The sequence below is a fragment of the Fusarium phalaenopsidis genome, assembly GCF_050370095.1.
Source record: "Fusarium phalaenopsidis strain FUZ10S chromosome Unknown contig_32278, whole genome shotgun sequence".
In the NCBI taxonomy this organism is placed as follows: domain Eukaryota; kingdom Fungi; phylum Ascomycota; class Sordariomycetes; order Hypocreales; family Nectriaceae; genus Fusarium; species Fusarium phalaenopsidis.
Genome location: NW_028145417.1, coordinates 674,562 through 692,536, shown reverse-complemented (window position 1 = coordinate 692,536; position 17,975 = coordinate 674,562). Strand labels below are relative to the sequence as shown.

General features: G+C 53.7%; 7 protein-coding genes across 7 annotated transcripts; 5 read left to right on the top strand and 2 right to left on the bottom strand.

Moving 5' to 3' along the window:
• Positions 1-149: 149 nt before the first annotated feature.
• Positions 150-558, top strand: LRP88_00830 (signal peptidase complex subunit SPC1; the record flags this gene model as incomplete). The annotated part of the gene is made up of 3 exons (XM_083237534.1): positions 150-200; positions 260-319; positions 376-558. The coding sequence occupies 3 exons, from the start codon at positions 150-152 to the stop codon at positions 556-558; spliced, it is 294 nt and encodes a 97-aa protein (XP_083106039.1).
• Positions 559-704: 146 nt separating this feature from the next.
• LRP88_00829 (SCF ubiquitin ligase complex subunit HRT1) lies at positions 705-1,232 on the bottom strand (the record flags this gene model as incomplete). Its single annotated transcript, XM_083237533.1, has 4 exons — positions 705-803; positions 854-924; positions 984-1,062; positions 1,128-1,232. 4 exons carry the CDS (start codon positions 1,230-1,232, stop codon positions 705-707), a joined length of 354 nt encoding a protein of 117 aa, XP_083106038.1.
• A 1,446-nt stretch (positions 1,233-2,678) lies between these two features.
• Positions 2,679-3,860, top strand: LRP88_00828 (uncharacterized protein; the record flags this gene model as incomplete). The annotated part of the gene is made up of 1 exon (XM_083237532.1): positions 2,679-3,860. One exon carries the CDS (start codon positions 2,679-2,681, stop codon positions 3,858-3,860), a length of 1,182 nt encoding a protein of 393 aa, XP_083106037.1.
• An 852-nt stretch (positions 3,861-4,712) lies between these two features.
• Positions 4,713-6,418, bottom strand: LRP88_00827 (uncharacterized protein; the record flags this gene model as incomplete). Its single annotated transcript, XM_083237531.1, has 4 exons — positions 4,713-4,883; positions 4,936-6,096; positions 6,148-6,303; positions 6,365-6,418. 4 exons carry the CDS (start codon positions 6,416-6,418, stop codon positions 4,713-4,715), a joined length of 1,542 nt encoding a protein of 513 aa, XP_083106036.1.
• A 597-nt stretch (positions 6,419-7,015) lies between these two features.
• On the top strand, positions 7,016-10,016 carry LRP88_00826 (tyrosyl-DNA phosphodiesterase-domain-containing protein; the record flags this gene model as incomplete). Its single annotated transcript, XM_083237530.1, has 9 exons — positions 7,016-7,597; positions 7,692-7,871; positions 7,942-8,117; positions 8,248-8,285; positions 8,359-8,432; positions 8,502-8,562; positions 8,723-8,880; positions 9,020-9,336; positions 9,560-10,016. The coding sequence occupies 9 exons, from the start codon at positions 7,016-7,018 to the stop codon at positions 10,014-10,016; spliced, it is 2,043 nt and encodes a 680-aa protein (XP_083106035.1).
• A 4,430-nt stretch (positions 10,017-14,446) lies between these two features.
• On the top strand, positions 14,447-15,463 carry LRP88_00825 (Gti1/Pac2 family-domain-containing protein; the record flags this gene model as incomplete). Its single annotated transcript, XM_083237529.1, has 1 exon — positions 14,447-15,463. One exon carries the CDS (start codon positions 14,447-14,449, stop codon positions 15,461-15,463), a length of 1,017 nt encoding a protein of 338 aa, XP_083106034.1.
• Positions 15,464-16,603: 1,140 nt separating this feature from the next.
• Positions 16,604-17,451, top strand: LRP88_00824 (cardiolipin synthase; the record flags this gene model as incomplete). The annotated part of the gene is made up of 4 exons (XM_083237528.1): positions 16,604-16,632; positions 16,688-17,004; positions 17,064-17,310; positions 17,361-17,451. The coding sequence occupies 4 exons, from the start codon at positions 16,604-16,606 to the stop codon at positions 17,449-17,451; spliced, it is 684 nt and encodes a 227-aa protein (XP_083106033.1).
• Positions 17,452-17,975: the final 524 nt, after the last annotated feature.

Sequence of the window (17,975 nt, the reverse complement as noted above, 5' to 3'; positions counted from 1 at the left end):
ACCAAAGCTTGTTTCTAGTCAGTTTCCTACAAGCGGCATAGTCACCGAACCCGTCTACAAAGGGCCAGCTGTCGACACCACAGCGTGACCATCACATTCTCGTCTCCCGATCGGAACTATCACGAGCCGTAGACCCCCGGAATACAGCCATGTCGGACCAGGTTCTTGACCAGCTGCGAGACGTCGTTGACGGCCAAATTGTACTTTCCCCTTGTTGCTATGCTGGCCAACATTGGATCTAACTGAAGCTTTCCTGCAGGACTTTGAAGGTCAGAAGATCGCCGAGCTCCTTGCTACGGTTCTTCTCGTCATTTCGGGTGTATGTTCACTCTGTTTCCCTGGCCTGACCCAACTGATTGACTGACCCTGCTCTAGCTTCTCTCCTTCGCTGTCGGTTACGTTCTCCAGGATATCAAGCTCGCCGTCTACATAGGGCTGGGCGGCACTGCCCTGACCTTCCTCCTCGCAGTTCCCCCATGGCCATTCTACAATAAACATCCAGTCAAGTGGTTGCCAGCAGGTTATGCATACGATCTTGCGAGCAAGGGAAATCAATAAATTGGCTGGCCTGCCTCTGGCTCGGCTGTGTCATCATGTCTAAAGCTATCAAAGCTTGTCCATACTCTGTTGGCAGTTCTTTTTCCCGGCCAAGTCTTTTCCTTGCCGTCGTTGAATATGATGCTCGAATGCGTCGCTTTCTCTCTTCATCGTCCGTACTTCTGGAACTCCCAGTCTCTGTTGTCCAATGGGCAGACAGATCGGGCCTTTAGCCATCGTGAAATGCAGTGGAAATGGAAAGCATGCTGGATAATTGTCAGCCAAAGCTCGTAGTAAGCCCATAGAGTCATCTTACGTTGCAAATACCCCATGCCACAGTGCACTCCTCGCTGGTGGCAGAAGCCTGGTTGGCCTGGCATTCGATGCCTGTGACCCGTTGTCAGCACATGCCCATGATCTCATGAAGAGGACGTGATAAATCTTACAAAGGTCCATGATATGGTTTCGGCAAATGGCGCAGTTGTCGACGACGATGTCCCAAGCCCAAAGAGCAACGGCATTCCACTATGCGGTTCCAGTCAGCACTACGCACAGCAAGACCATGCCTAGATGATGGGTTCGCATCATACCTTCTTCACCTCGAACTTCTTCTTGCCCTCGACGGCCTTGCTGCTGGAACCTTCGGCCTTCTTGGCGACAGCGCCAGGCGCATCGCTCATCTCGACATCGGCCATGGTGAATGTGGGAGTCTAAGGTCGGTGTGGGTATATGGTGGGTGAGTCGGACGGGATACGGCGGCGCAGTTGGTCACTGGTGACGGTCAGCACGAGACGTTCTTGCGCGACAGAATGCGGCGAGTGTCGTGAACGGGAGTAGTCAAGGCTAGGGTTGCGGTCGAGAGATCGAGGTGGAGGACGTACGAGCTGAGTTGATAGACAGGTAAATACTATGGACTGTGAAGGTCTGCCTGCAGTTGTTAGAAGCAAGAATCTGACAGAAATGCGGGCTCGGGCGACTGCTTAACAAAGGAGCACCTTGATGGTGCAGAAACGAAGGGAGACCTACAACTGCTTATATGTTTGGCCCAAGTGATGATGCGGCTCAGAAGATGGACGGAAGGCTGGAAGTGGGATGGAGAGCTAGGCAGCTACCTAGGTAGAGATCCATCCATTCCGATCCGGTATCGTTGGTTGTTGGTCGCCTCAGTCACAGCGGGCAGGCTGCCTAGGTACCTACTGGGCACAAGGGCGCGAGCAGCCCGTGTCAGCCGCCAACTGATCGCTGAGTCCCCTATAATTACAGGGCATTCACAGAGAGGGGCAACTCATGCTGCCAGGGCTGTAGAAACACTTCAATGGCGGGGTGATGATGACCTAAGCATTCTGGATGGGCGGCCAGGCCGATCGTGGTCGGGAAGCATTAACCGTCGCTTATCGTGTTTTGATAAAACGTTAGGTTGTTTCTGTCCAAGACGCCACCAAAGAGTTGAGTTTGATTCACGCATAATTGTTAGGAACATTCTTTCGTTGAGGGGACCTTCTAGAAATACAACACAGTTAATCTCAAAGGTTGAGCCTGATCAACCCCAAATGCTTCCATGGATACCCAGTCGTCGCTGAGTTTTTCTGCTGTTTGCGTCAGGTGCGGATTCTGGTAAGGTCGTGTACCCAATCGCTACCCTGTTGGGCGCCTGGGCAGACTCTGTTTTCGCTGCGTTGGTAGGTGCGTGCTTCGCCTCGCCCTGTCACAGGCTCTGAAGCGCCTCAGGCGCCCACTCACGTCCCTTGTTTCCCGTCCCGCAGCAGGCCAGTCCAGTCCTGTTTCTTCTCCCTCCCTCCCACCACCCAGCGAGCGTCATCGCCTCTTCCTTATTAACTCGCCCTCCCGTCTTGCTTCCCCCCTCATTACTCATTCCTGGACTTAACTTGCCTTGCGCGCACCATGATCAGACTAGACAACTCTTTCTTCAGGATAACTACTTTCTATTCAATCGTCACGCCCGCGTCCTATTCTTCACATCTTTCAGACAATCCTCCCGGATCTTAATTCGTCCTTTTCTTCTTCGCGCCTGTCGCAATCCGTCGCAACCGCCCTCGACAGTTTCGGTTTCGTCTCACCATTCTTCTCCCCCTCACGCCCCGATCGACACCTTTGACGACTCAGACGTCGCCACCAACACCATGAGTGAGACTCCATCTCAGCCAACAACCACACCCGCGCGCCGTAGGCAGGGTCGCGGGAACGGTCGCTCTGCCGCCCACAAGGCCTACGCTTCGGAGAATGATGTCGCCAACCTCGACCCTTCTCGTTATGAACGTGGTCCACGAACTCCTCAGAAAGGTGCCGGCACGGATTCTCCCGCTGCCCAATCGAATCACACCCACTCTAAGCAGCGATCTCGGAACAACAACAACAACAATAACAACCATCACGGCAATAACAACAATCATAACAACAACAAGTCTCGGAACAACAAGAACTCTCCCAACTCTCCAGACTCTGCCCGTCCCGGTCGCCGTACTCCTCCGAATCAATCATCCATGAAGTCGACTGCTGGCCCTGCGTTCGCCGGAGCAACCTTCCACGCTTCCCCCGCTCCATCCGCCCTTCCACTTCCCAGCTTCGTCACCCGGTCGTCTATGGAATCGCCCAGTGCCAACAGGGCCTTGGAAGATGCTGTCCAGGAGCCTTCTCCTCCCAGCTCTAACGCACCCACTCCTTTGCAGCAACCCTCTTCTGCTGCCAAGGGATCTCCTCTCGACTTCATGTTCCGCGCTCATCGTGAAGAGAAGGAGCGCCAGCGCAGTGGCAGTTCTGCCAGCTTCCGACCCTCTGGCCTTGCTCACGATTCGCCTTCTTCTCAATCCCCATTCGAACCTGGCAGTGTTCCCAAGCCAGCAACTCTTCCGCAAACGGCTCGTACCCAGGCCCGATACAATTCCGGCCCTATCGACAGCGCCGACCTAAACGCAACACCTGGCCAGCCCATGGGCCCGGCCTTCTCAACACCTTATCAAGAGCGTATCAAGGCAGCTCGCTCAAACTCTACGCGAAACCCTGCCACCCTGGGCTCTTCGCCCTCTCAGCCAAGGTCTCACCTTGAATCAGACGACCCTACTGAGGCCCTCAAGAAGTTCCTGTTCGGATCAAGCGGTGCCTCGGCAGCCAAGACTCTTCCTAATGGTTTCTCTTCTGCCCCTCCTTCTCAGCCTTTTAATCATCCCCGTAGCGGCCCTGGTGCACCGGTTGCTTACGAGGGCCGTCCCAATAATCTGCGGGCTATGGAGGATGATCTTCGACGTATTCTCAAACTTGACTTGGCGGCTGGATCTCCGGGCCAAAACCCACGTCTATTTTCCTAGACTCTGCACAAACACACACACACACACACACACACACCATCATTCTGGGCGTTTGACGGTTCAGGGGTTTTCATTACTCCTTTTACATCTCTTTTCGACTGACGGCAGTCCTCAGACCAGACGGCATCAACGGAACGCGATATATGACGACGGTGTTTCTCGTCACATGACAGGGGAGAATCGGCTTTGTCTCTTGGACTTGGGCGTTTCAAGGATTCAAGACATATCGGACGGAGTGTCGGGTTAGGCTTTGTGATTCGGCTATGGGATACCTCGGAGTCATCTACTGATTTTTCTTTTACTGCTGTCTTAGACTCTGCTCTTAAAGGAAGAGCCTACAGGTCAAGACGGTGGGTTGTTTATATCGAGGGAGCCTGGATGTACATTTGGGATGTGCGGGTTGTATCACGATCAATCATTTGCTTCTTGGACTGTTTTTGACGATACCCAAGGGTTTTTTCTTTTTCAGTTCATATGAAAGCATGGCGGATAGGAGGGGATGGAGCGAGATGTTGGCAGTAAAGACGTTTTTTGGCATCTAGTATGAGGCGCGTTGGTAGCGATGATTACTGGTAGTTGATGAATCTCATGATGCGTTGCCCAGCAACTGGCTCATGTGCAATAGAGTGACATGTTTTACAGTAAAGTTGCAAATCTGATGTGTGATTTATTTTATTGTTGGGATATACAATAGTATCAAGTTCGCTCTCTGGTTTGGTTGGGGTGTCATGCGTAGAGGCATGAGACTTGGAAGCAACTCAGTTAACGCTGAGATCAGTCCAGCAGGGGTACACAGCAGTAGCGAGACGCCCAAGGCCTCAAGGGCATAATCAAATCTGATGATTAGCTGTATCACTTCTTGGACTTCTGCCTCCTCTTTTCCTCTCGCGAATACATCATCCCATGAGAAAGAAGCAGATACTTGGAAAAGAAGTCCTCGGCAAAGTCGTCAAACTTGACATAGTCGGCACCGAGATGGTAGGCTGCTGCGATGCCACTAACGCAGGCAAGTTCGTGCATGTTCTGGAACCATCTGTCAGTTTTCAAAGTCAGGTATAGAGTTGGGGGAACATACAACCAACGTCCAGGAGCCAGCAAAGAAGGTGCTCTGCTTGCCGTGCAGAAACATCATGCCTGGGACGACACGCAGGTAATGCTGCCACCTATGTCCTAGCTGATGCCACCAGTTCTTCTTGATGATCTTGGACTCGTCGATCTTGTTAATCGTCCACTTGTCACGCTCCTGGCTGTTTAGGAAGATGGTCTGGTACACCGGCTCATACGCATCCCCAGACTCGAGGTTTGCCTTCTTGAGCTGGTGCTGGTAGTTGCTGCAATTGAACGACATCTCAATCTTCTTGGGATCTTGGGGGTACGTGTACGTGTAGTACATGGGCCGGAAGCCTGGGGAGTCTCCCTCGCCCTTGGAGAAGGACACCTGTTTCTTCTGGTCATCCGACTTGGGCTCGGCGCAGAGATTAGGTTTGAAGTGGGTTTCGTAATGCTCCTCGAAGTACTTGGAATCAGAGTGAGTAATGGTAATATCGTCGTAGAAAGCTGCGCCCCCGAGGACGAACTTCTCACTCATGGTGGCCGTCTTGCCCAGGAGGTTGAGGGCAGTGTCTGCGAGAACGCAGAGGACCATGCCATCAAATGACTCCTCGGTGACCTCCTCGGTCTTGTTGTTCTTGATTCGGAGCTTGACGCTATTCTTAGATCTCTGCAGGACTGCCTCGACCTCAGTGTTGGTCCTGACACCGGCGCCCTTGCTCAACAAATCATCCTTCCACTTCTTGTAGAACTCGTGGAGATTATCAAATGTGACCATCTTTGGTAAATTAGGCAGCAATGTCTCCGAGTCGTAGTCCCATAGCTTCATGTTGGGGTCATCAAACAAACGCTCTACGATAGCTGAAGGGACATTGGCAGTCTGGTTCCCAGTGCCGAGGAAGAGGGCGATGAGGGGGTACACCATCTTATCGCCAAACTCTTTGCTGAAGAAGAAGAGCCGCATCATGACTCTAATCGGTATAAGGCCGAACACCGGCATTGTCCACTTGATGAACTTGAGGAAGAAGCCGAACCGCTTAATGTCGGACGAGAACTGAGAGATGAGCTTGCTGGGGAAGCAGTTGGTCCAGAAGCGATCTTCCCCCTTGCCGAACGAGACCTGCAGCTCGACCCCCTCTGGTGGGTGGCCATTCTGTTTGAAGAAGTTGAATGTGTGCTTGAAGATCTGGACAGCAGGTTAGTACCGCCGATACCTCACGAGGACATCGTAACTGACCGGAGAACCGCCTTGCACCCCATTGTTCATCCAGGCAGCACCGTATCGTTCCTCGTCGAGAGGGATTGAGGTTGCCTGGCCGCCCACAACATCGCAGGCCTCAAGAACAGTGACCTTGAATTTGTTGGGGTGGTTCATGAGAGTGGCCGCACATGACTGTTACCCGGTCAGTTGGTGTTGATGGCTTACAGTATGGGTTAGGTAATTCATCACTCACCATGCCGGCTGCCCCCGCACCGACAATCACGATATGCTTTTTATCGCTGGTCATTCTTGCAGATTGAAGTCACGGCGATATTAACGGTGAGATTGATGAATGCAAGAGACGTGGTGGCACAACGACCGAGATATAAGGCCGGGTGGCTTCGTGGACGTCATTGACTCTGCTCCAGCCTTGTAACATGATCGGAGCCACCATGCAAGGAATTATCCACATCTCGGAGGCACCGCGGGTCATAGACTGCAGCCATTGTATCTGGTGATCAGAAGGGCCTGATTGAGGGTAACTGCGACAAGAGGCCACGCTGTGATATCGATGCTGTGATATTCACGACATTCATGTCGCATCCCGCGTCTTCTGTAGGGTAGCTCCACCATCACCCACACGATCACCTGCCTCCCTTTGACAAGGATCATGGGCGACACGATGACACGTGACCTCGCGTTGTATAACATTAAGATGGATGTGAATGCAGGGATCTTGACGTAGCAAGCCTCGTCTCGACTTTAAAAGACGACGTCCGTTTGATTAAGCCATCCAAATTCAAAAAATTACACTCGATAACCGTCGCCCAAAACCCCCAAACTCAGTTGACTTCATCCAAGCACTTTGCCTTCAGGAACCAACGCTGGAGCCGAACTGGACGGCATGACTGGATCCCGCCAAGATGTCCCCAACCCAGGGAGCGACATGGACGAGGACGAGGCGCTGCGCTATGCCATCGCCCTCTCGCTTCAGGACCAGGAGAACCAAGATCAGCAAACATCATCCCAGGTCCCACTCGCATCAGCTTCTTCAGCTTCATCCAGCCGCCGGAACGGGACTGGCTCGGGCGGGGCCTCGTTCGGCCTCCTCTCGCTCGATCGCAAGAAGATGGAACAGGAAAGGCTGCAGAGGTTGGCCAAGCGGCGCCGCTCTCCTTTGGACGAAGACGACGACGACGTTGTAGAGGTTCCACCGCCCAAGAGAAAGACGCCCGTCGAACCGTCTAGGTCTCTGCCCGGGCCATCGCCCTCGCCGCCGTTTCCAGGCGGTGTCGTCAAGCGGACTTGGGCGAGGGGATATCCACGCACTTCCGAGGACATCAAGATCGAGGAGGTGTTTCAGAAAGATAGGCTGGAGCTTGCCGTCCTCAGCTCATACCAGTGGGATGACGAGTGGCTTCTATCAAAGATCGACCTCAGGAGGACCAAGTTGCTGCTCGTGGCATATGCGGCAGACGAATCCCAGGTGTGTGTCAATCACGACTGACTCGAGTTTCTCCCCCTTTGGGAATTCGTGACACGGGACAAGACCTGGAGGCTGACGACGGACCCTGCCACAGAAGAGAGAAATGCAATCCAACACGCCACCGGGCATCAGGTTCTGCTTCCCGGCCATGAATGGGCCCGGGGCGATGCATTCCAAACTCCAGCTGCTCAAGTATCCCGACTACCTCAGAGTGGCAGTACCCACTGCGAATCTGGTCCCTTACGACTGGGGCGAGACTGGCGTCATGGAGAACGTTGGTAGCTGAACGAGGCAGCGCCTACCGGGGCGCCCTTGAGCATGATTTGCTGACCAGATCTCTCCAGATGGTCTTTTTGATCGATCTCCCCAAGCTAGAGGCCTCGGTTGACCACCAACCAACCCATTTCAGTACCGAGCTCGGCCGATTCCTGTCAGAGACCGGTGTTGGTGCGGGCATGGTCAGCAGCCTCAGCAACTACGATTTCTCAAGGACGAAGCACTTGGGGTTTGTGTACACCATGTAAGCCCGCCCAAACCCGCGATAATCCGCCAGCCAGTCAACCAGTCAGTTCAATCACTTGTGATAGCGACCTGACCTGACATGGCTGGGCGGACCCCACATGGATGATGCGCTGATTGCGGAATTTCAGCCCAGGAGGTCATGTTGGTGATTCTCTCAAGCGAATAGGTGAGTTGACAGGTCGTCTCTGGCGAGATCCTGTGTAACAGTGGCTCACATGGTGGTCGTCGTCTCCGAACAGGTTACTGCGGACTCGGCAACAGTGTGGCTTCTCTCGGACTAGCCACCGACGACTCCGTCGAGGTGGACATAGTGGTGGGTGCCGTCACTGCCGCCGCCGAATGGCAACTCGAATGAGCAAATCACTAAGAACCATTGGACCAGTGCGCTTCTCTTGGATCCCTCAACTACGACTTGGTGGGCGCAATGTACAATGCCTGTCGAGGTAAGGAGGCACCTCTACTCAAAATACCGTGCAATGCGCTGCAATGCACTGCGCTGCACTGCACCCCTCTTCCCCTTCCCGACTGACTCCACCCCACACATGGCCCTTGGATCGCCGCGATGTGGACTGACGGAGACGGATGGCCTGACGCGCGACATAGGAGACGATGGCCTGGCCGAGTACAAGTCGAGGATAGGCCGAACGGGCGCAGCAGCCAAGAACAAGTCGTCAAGCCCATGGGCAGCCAAGCTAAAGGACCGTTTCCGAATCTATTTTCCGACAGACGAGACGGTGGCCCAGAGTCGAGGAGGGCGCATGGTGAGTTTAGTTTCTGCCCGTCTTGTTTGCAGATCGGGAAAAACTGGAGAATCCTCACATGCAAACAAATGACAAGAGCAAGAGGTGCTGCAATCAGTAACTACTGTATGTACGCTAACACAAGAGGCGCGGGATGCAGGCTGCGGGCACCATCTGCGTCCAGCCCAAGTGGTGGCGCTCGGCGACCTTCCCCACCGAACTGGTGCGGGACTGTGTGAACACTCGGGAGGGACTCTTGATGCACAGCAAGATGATCTTTGTGCGTCGGGTCTCCAGGAGTACGGAAGCGGAAGATGGAGCTGGGCAATCGCGTGCGGAGCCGCGACTGGGCACAGGACGCGGCCAGCATGAGCCTGATCGCCATGATGAAAATGATGATTCAGCGGAACTGAATGCGGCGGTGCTATCTCCGGGTTGGGCGTATGTGGGCAGCGCAAATCTGTCGGAGAGCGCGTGGTGAGTGAGACCCTTTTTTCCTTAATCCCTAACCCCCTTTGTGAGACATGGGGGAAACATGAGACAACAAGACACCAAGCGACATCCATCCACGGACGGTGCGATGGTGCCGTGGTGGAGCGCCCTACGAACTAGCTAGAGAGTCTTGGGAACGACTTAGACGGAACGGTGACGAGTGTATGAATCTGACGCTGACGGGTTGCGGCCGCGATGCGCCAAACAGGGGCCGCATAGTCAAGGACCGAGCGACAGGGCAGCCCAAGATGAGCTGTCGCAATTGGGAGAGCGGCGTTGTGGTGCGGGTGAGCTGCCGCAACAGCAGTAGCAGCAGCAGTAGCAGCAGTAGCAGCAGCGGCATTAGCAGCAGAGGCACCACCAACAGCATGGCCCGCGCCAACGCCAACGCCGGCAGCACCAGCAAGAACCACCACCAGAGCAGTGCCGTCCTCGTCAGCTTGAGTGGTGGCAGCACCGAGGTCAAGGCGGCGGAGGCCCAGGCACGCGTGCAGGCGGGGAACCCATCGGGCGAGCCGGACAAGGGAGGCGATACGAGCCATACCCAGCGGCAGCAGGTCACGGACATGGGCATATTTGATGGGACGGTTCCAGTCCCGGTGCGAGTGCCAGGGCGACGCTACCGAGCAGGCGAAGAGCCCTGGTTTTACAGCGGCCAGGGCTGAGTGACGAGGGCGGCGCGGGCGCATGTATTGGCCATTTTGGACCACCACGACGTCGATGAAGATGCTGATGCTTGCGTCTGATACCATTTTCGATGTTGTTGTTGGCCTTTGCGCTGCGACTGCGCCATTTCACCAGTCGAGCACGGGGCATTTCGTAGGGAGAGAATGCATGTGAATGAAGGTGTATGGGTAGGGTACTGTAATGGGTATGGGTAGTGTAGAATGGACAGATTGTAGATTGGTCAAGGAGGGGGGATTTCGGCTGATTGTTGTGGTTATGACGATGATGCTGATTGTAATGATGCTGACGATGTTGTCGAGTCTTGTAATACTGTATCTGTCGCTGGAGGCTGGCGCTGGCTGGCTGGCTGGCTAGCTAGCTGGCTTGCCGGGCATTCTCACTCAGCACGAGAAGTGGCATGTATCATAACTGCTAGCTAGGGGACTGCTAAGGCACGAAGACGTAATTGTAAGCTATCTCGATTGTGTGTCATGCCAAGATGGGAGTTGGTAGAAGAGCCGTGGGACCGGGGGAGGGGGGGCGGCGCAGCGCAGGAGCAGCAACAGCAGCAGCATCAATTCGAGTCGGATGGCGGGCTTTCCAGCTAAAGCCCGCTCGGTATGTAACGGACGGACACTATGAGGAGTGCGGCCGGTACAGTGTTGTCGGAGCCTGACACGGTACCTATTACGGTTACGGTAGAGGGAGAGAGGGGAGCCATGGAGGGGAGCCATGAACAAGGACAAGGGGGGTGGGAACCCAAGCCCAAGGCAAAGAGGACGAAAAGATGGGGATGGGCCAGGCGTCCAATGGCGGAACGAGGCAGAGATGGTCTGCAGGACGGCAGAGGCAAAAGGCCAATCCAAGGGCCAGAAAAGGTACCAAAGAAACTAGGGACGGGTGGGGGCCGCTAAGAGCTCCCCAAGAGCGACGATACAGGCACCAAAGCCAATGCCGGAGGAAGATGCATGCCAGACGGGGATGGAGGTGCTGGGAGGGTGTCATGGCATGGACCGTGGGTTAATGGGAATCTCCTTGTCCTGTCCTTGGGGGAGGGGAGTACGTACCATCCTTGGGATCCTGGTCCTGATGTCGGACCTACAAGTGTGGTTCTTCACAAGCCAAAAAAAGAAAGGTCATCATCACTGGCCCTGCGTGCCCTGCAAGGTAGGGTATCACAAGACAAGGCGCTAGAAGGAAAAAAGAGAGGCCATCATCCATGAGACATGAAGGGGAGCAGGGTAAGGCAAGGCGACGCCGACAAGGCAAGACAAGACAAGGAATAGAAAAGAATAGACAGCCCAGGGACAAGGATCCGGCATAGCATCCTGGCAGGAAAACGGGTGGGAATCAGCAGCTAAAATAAATTACGGCATCTTCCTTTTATGTCTCTGCTCGTTTTTGTTTGATGGATTAAAAAAAAAAGATGGGGGGTCAATCCCAATTACATTACATCACGTATAGTAGGTCCTAGATGCGACTGTGGTTCATGTCGATTAAGGCTGGAAGGGGGCACATCCCATCCCATCCCATCCCATGAACCATGGACACGGCATGGAGGGGACTGGGAACTTTTGGCAATCGATTCGAGCCCAGCCCAGCATCTGCCCCCATCTCTGCCGACTGTCGTACGTACGTATGTCTCCATCTGTTTGATGAGGCGCAATCTGCATAAGGCTCCTTGATCATCTTGGGGTGAACGAACACTAACGTATCTGTCTGTCGTCTTACGCACGTGCTTGGAACCTGATGCGCCCTCCCCCCTCCTTCACCTTTGAGAACCCAACGATGCCCAGGGATCATAGTATTAGTTGTTGTTTTCAAGACTAGACATAATTAAAATGAACCAACCGTCAACATGTCGATAATAATTATATTTTGCACGATCAAAAAGCAAATGGGAATAAAGTAGGGAAACAGAGACCGTTGTGAAACTCTGAAATCGGGGTCGGGGAGATGGAGATCGAGCCCTACGGACCGACGATGGATGCTTTCGTCAACGGGACTGGGCTACTAGACTGTCCGGGCTCCAGCTACTGCTACATACCTACGTACGCACGTATTCATCTGTGACGCCTGTCTGACCCTTGTTGACCCATGACCCATGACAAATTCGGGAACCCCAGGTCGTCGCAAACGATGGCAGGAGGAGCACGAGCCATTTTGCTACAGAGAAAAAAACGAACATGAAAAAAAGATTAGGGGATTCTAACCCGAGACAGCGTCACGGTCGGGGTGGTGTTGAAGACCGGCGTCGGACGCCTCGGCCGTCTCCGGGGCTCCGGGCGGGGGATTTCATGGGCGGGCGCCAGCCACCTTTCTGATCGTGTTTGTCAGAAACGACAACGACGATGGATGTGTGATGTGTGATGCGAGGAGGACGCGGCCATTCTCTCACAGCCCTCTTCGGCGCCGACGGCCACCCGGGCTTTTCTTGTTATGCCATGCCCGCTTGCCTGGTGCCCGTTTTCCCAAATCCATCATGGTCATAGCAATCCATGGGAGACAGGGCTGCTGGTGCGCGGAGGCCACGGCGATGGCGTGCCTTGGAATTGTGGCGTCCAGGGCACCCCAGGCGAGAAAAAGAGCCGACTAGGAGTCGACGAGGCTCGGCAGTGACAAGACGAGGTTCTCTTTTGGTTGGGGGTGTGCTTTGGCCCTTTTTGGGTGGATCTATGGGAGAGAGAGAAAGAGAGAGGTCACACAAGGTCAAGTCAAAGCGATAATGGCCGGAAACAGCTTTTGTTCAAATGTTGAGAAAATCCTTTCGTCTCATCTCTCGGCCGATTGCTCAGCGGAACATGAGAAGCAAGCGAGCAAAATAAGAGAAGCGTGACACATCTGGCCGAGATGAACATGGCCTTGCGTTGCGAATGGATGCAAATCAAATCAAATCCCCAAGCGGCCGTCCGTGTAAGAGCAGAGGCCCTGACTGATGGGGGTGAAACGAACGCGTAGAGGCGCAAAGCCACTGCAGACAGGAGCTCTCGCGGTGCGTCAGAGGTGCATCAAGGAGGGGCGTGCATCTTGGGCGCAGGGGGGAGTGTGCAGAGAAGGAAACGCCAAGCTCCAGCCACAGCAGCCACGCATTGTCGCCCAAAAGGGTTTAGCGGTCCCTCATCTGGGGGCGCAGTCCCACCAGAATTGGCACGCCGGGACCTGCCAAGTACCTTGTCGTCGGTACTGCGAGATGGGAAAGGATGAGGCCGATGGGTAGTAGAAGGGAAGGATCAATGGAGACGACGCGAGGCCAGTTTTTTTTTTTTTTTTAAAAAAAAAAAAAAAAAAAAAGCGAGAACGAGGCTCACTCTCCACTCCCCAGGTCTAAAGCGAGGTCACGGTGAGAATTAGAAACCCGAACGAGAGGGGGAAGGAGATGATGAGGAGGAGGACAGAGGCGGGGGTGCAACAAGAGAGAGGGAAAGGGCAAGGCAAGGTAAGGCAAAGAGGCACCACTTTGCCTGGCCTAGTCCGAATAGACTACGCGCGCGCAACAAGGACCCTCGAGGAGACAGAGCACGGATACGTAAAGACCAAGGCCGCAAGCAGTCTAGGGGGGGGGGGGGGGGGCATCTGAGGAAAGGACACTGAACGAATATCGCGGCGACGGACGGACGAACGATGGAGGGATGGATGGATCGCTCCATGTTCGCTGGCTCGTTCGGTACATACAGCCCAAATCAATTCCCGTCCACCAACCTAAGCGCAGTTCCACTGGCACACGCCTGCTGGGCTGGCTTGGGCTGTGGAGTGGAGGTAGGTAGGTACCTCTCTCTGAGCGCCGCCCCACAGAGCCGCCGCAGTCCCGTCCCAGTAAGTCAAGTCCCAGAGCAAGGTCCCGGGCTGCCATCCAATCCATCCACCATCATCGTCTCCATCATGGCTCCCGGAGCTATTCGCGCAGCAAACACACTTTTTGCTTCGGACCGCAGCAGCTGCATCTCAGGAACCTCGTGGCCGAGATCAAGATGCAGACATGCAGGAACGAGATCAACTGACATCTAGGCAGCTGTGACTCAGTATTTCTCAACTGTGAAAAAACTCGTTGGGAAGTTGCTTCCAAGGCGCATTGCCGTGTGGTGTTTTTTTATCTCCTCCTCAAGTCGACTTGCGGCAGTCACAGTCTATATAAGGTACGGACCCCCCTTCCTCTCTTCCCCACACCAACTCCATTACATCCAACCTCCAAACTCAACCCTCTTCCCAACTTCTCTCCAGAGATAATTGGAACAGCTCAACTTGAACTCTTATTTCAATTACCTGTACCCAATACCCAGCGACAGACAACTGAAGTAGTACAGCTCAGCACAGCACGGCACAGCAGTACTCCATCCTCACATTGCTACACCCCCCCAAGGCACCTTGCCTTTCTACCTCTTTTCCTTCTCTCTCCTCTACTCCATCTTGTCCTCGCCCAGTCCTCTCCACAATGAGCAGTACTCTGCTACCCACATACGTGGGGTACATCCACTCAACTCTCGATGCCCTCATCATCTTCGAGGCCTGTCTGTCAGGTGCACGCAATCACGTCCCACGACGACCACAAGATCGAGAACGACAAGAGCTCATCAGAAGCGGGAATGTATTCATCTACGAGGAGCACGCCTCAGGAATCAAGCGCTGGACAGACGGAGTCTCATGGAGCCCAAGCCGCATACTAGACAACTTCCTCGTCTACCGCGAGCTCGAGCGGCCCTTTGGCCCAGGCGAGAAGAAGCGCGCCCTCAAGAAACCCAAGAAGATGAGCAACGGCATCACAAAGACCGAGTCGCGATGCGAGACTAGAGATGAGGACCGTGCTCTGATCGGCTCTCTGGTGGACTCGTACGACTTCAAGCAGTCGGGCCTGGTCAAGAAGACAATCAGCATAACCTTCCAGGGTGTCCCCCACCACCTGGTGAGCTACTACACATGCGAAGATGTCAAGTCAGGCCGCCTCACCTGTCCCTCGAGTCATCCGGACCTCCGGAACCTCATCCCTCGCAGCGAGCTCCTCATGTCACAAAACTTCCGCGCGCCCATCGACGGCACCGACACGTCGACTGACGAGCGCTACCAGAGCCAAGTGCTTGTGGACTATGGTTACAACACATCTATGCAACAAGTGCCCCCGATGATGTCCAATTACCACATGGGCTACTATTATGCACAAGGCCAGCTGCCGCCTATCCACATGCAACAACAACAGCAGCATCACCATCAACATCATCCACATCAACAACCACCACAACAACACGAACCACAGCAGCTTATGTCGCCAACACACCTGCAGCATTTGCAACAACAACAGCAGCAGCAGCAGCAACATCAGCAGCAACAGCATCATCACTCACAACAACAGGCATATGTCACAATGCCTCCCAATACACACCTTCCTACATTTTCTTACATGCCCGAGATTTCGGGTATTGACACATCAAATATGGATAACTCAAATCTCTTCTGAAAAGGCCAGTTAGTATTAGGTATCAAATTAATAAACAAAATCCGAAAAATCATGGGAGTGCTGGCACTAGATCTAAGTGGCGCCCATGACTTGGAGATGGATTCAAAGTTTCAGAGTTCCCTACCCGTGTGTTCCGCAACCTTGTCGGAGTTGTTAGTAATCAGCTAGAGGCGTGATGAAATGTGAAACAGGCCCCTGGACTCCTTGTCAAATCTATAACCTTGCGAACCTATGCAAGCCAATCATTGATTAACTCTGGGCAGCGGATGTCGGATGTGCCAAGTTGGGGATTCGATGACCCAATAAGGTTATGCTCTGCCAATCCTCGCTGATGTATTGGGACAAATGTCCGGTAGCGACCTTCTAGAAAGAAAACGGATGAAAGACAGAATGCAAACGTTCTTGATCATTGTCTCGTTGTTTTACCCGTTTGCAAGTGGTGAATGCTCAAGTTGGTGTGTGTAACCAGGACTCTCTCAGATTATTCCGTGCACGGTTGTCTGTCAAGTCACCTGGCTAATCTCGACTCCATACGAAAAAGAAAAAGATGACGTTGACCCTGGCTGAATCCATCTCTTGGCTTGACAGGCGCAAATCTCTGGAGAAGACCGCATCCGGTTTTAAAACAAAAGGGGGTTCCGACGTGCGGGCGGCAAGCACAAAAAAATCCCATCTCGGCTCCGGGGGTGGGAGATACCGGATCCCTGTGCCGTGGCTCCCGCGGACTTGGGACCCCACACGCCGTCCGGCGAGTGCCGAGAGTATGTCCATTTTTGCCGTGGGGCTCGAAAAAGATGCGATTGGAGAGCACGTGCTCTGGATGACAGAAAGGTACGTATTCACATGTCCGGGGTGGACAGGCCGCTAACGGGGGTTTGTTGGTGGTGGTTTTTTTGCGCAGCCAATCGACAGATGCGCAAAAACAGTTCAGGAAGAAGATCGGTCGGTTCGGAATTGGGCAACCGGACTCGCCCTCTCCCCAATTGATCACCCTGCGTGTGTTTGTTCTTGACAGTAGTCTAGATGTTGCTGTCTGCGAGGCTGGCTGGGCGGGCGGCGGCTAGCAGGTGCTCGCCTGTCGGGTTGAGGTTTGCGACGTCAGGGTCGAGGAGGTTGTTCTTTACAAAGTCGCAAGCTTGGTTGGAGCAAAAGACCAAGGAGCATGTTGAGTAAGTTTATGTCTGTCAATGGACTAGATGAGATATCAGACTGACTTGTTGATAGGCCAGCGACTCTCCAGAAAAAGACGAATCCTCCTACCCGCCCGGCCGTCCTCCACGAAGACATCTACACGATCCCCAACATCCTCACGTTTACACGCCTCATTGCTGCGCCCGCCATTGGATACCTTGTGCTACATGATCAACACGCTTGGGCTGTGGGGCTGTTTGCCTACGCTGGAGTTACAGACCTGCTGGATGGATGGATCGCACGGCGGTGGAACAGCAAGACTGTCGTGGGGACTGTCATTGACCCCATGGCGGACAAGACGCTCATGACGATATTGACGGTGTGCCTCGCCATCAAGGGAGCCCTGCCGAGTACGCTATATCATATATCACATATCACTGAAACGAAACAACTGACACTTTTCGTCTAGTCTGGGTCGCCACCGTCATCCTCGGTCGAGACGTAGGACTCGCAATCTCGGCCATCTACTACCGCTGGATCTCACTCCCTCCTCCAAAGACGTTTGCTCGGTACTGGGATTTCTCTCTCCCTTCGGCTGAGGTGCGCCCTACTACCATCAGCAAGTACAACACCTTCTTGCAACTCGCTCTCGTCGGGGCCACGACTGCCGCACCACTCGTGGGAACCGATTTGACACCCGCATTGACGATAATGCAGTAAGTCTTTAGTATCTTTATTTCGGTTGTTGAAGCTGACGGTGTGATAGATATGTTGTTGCTGGTACGACCATCTGGAGCGGAGCGAGTTACATTTATACAAAGGACGCTGTCAAGATCCTCAACAAGCCCAAGCCCTGAGAGTCTTGGCTTTCGGAAATTTAATAAAAGTAAAAAAGCAAAATCGTCCAGACTTGGTAATTCGAGTCGCCACGGACAAGGTAGAGACGGCACCGTTGATGAGACTAAAAAAACCTCACTAGCCAAGAGCTGGAAACACGGGTGAGTCTTCAACGGTGGTGGTGTGATGTACACCCCCTCCCCAGTCACACAAACATGTATAACAGATATGTCTACCTACCCCCTGATGAATTAATTCAACGTCCCGTCAAGTTAAGCTCAATCATGGTTTCGAACTAGCTCATGCTTCGGAACTGTTTTGGTATGCTTTGAACTAGTGAAGTTATCCCAACTAGTCCCAACGTCAAAAACATGCAGCCCTACGGGGAGCAAAAAAAAAAAAAAAAAAGACGACAAGTCAAAATATGCTTTATGTCCGTTCGAGATAAGCTTATTCCACAACACCAACCGGTTCCCCTAACTATAGATTGACTTTGTGATCTCCCCCTGCAAGATAAAAAACGCCTTAGCCCAAATGCTCCCTT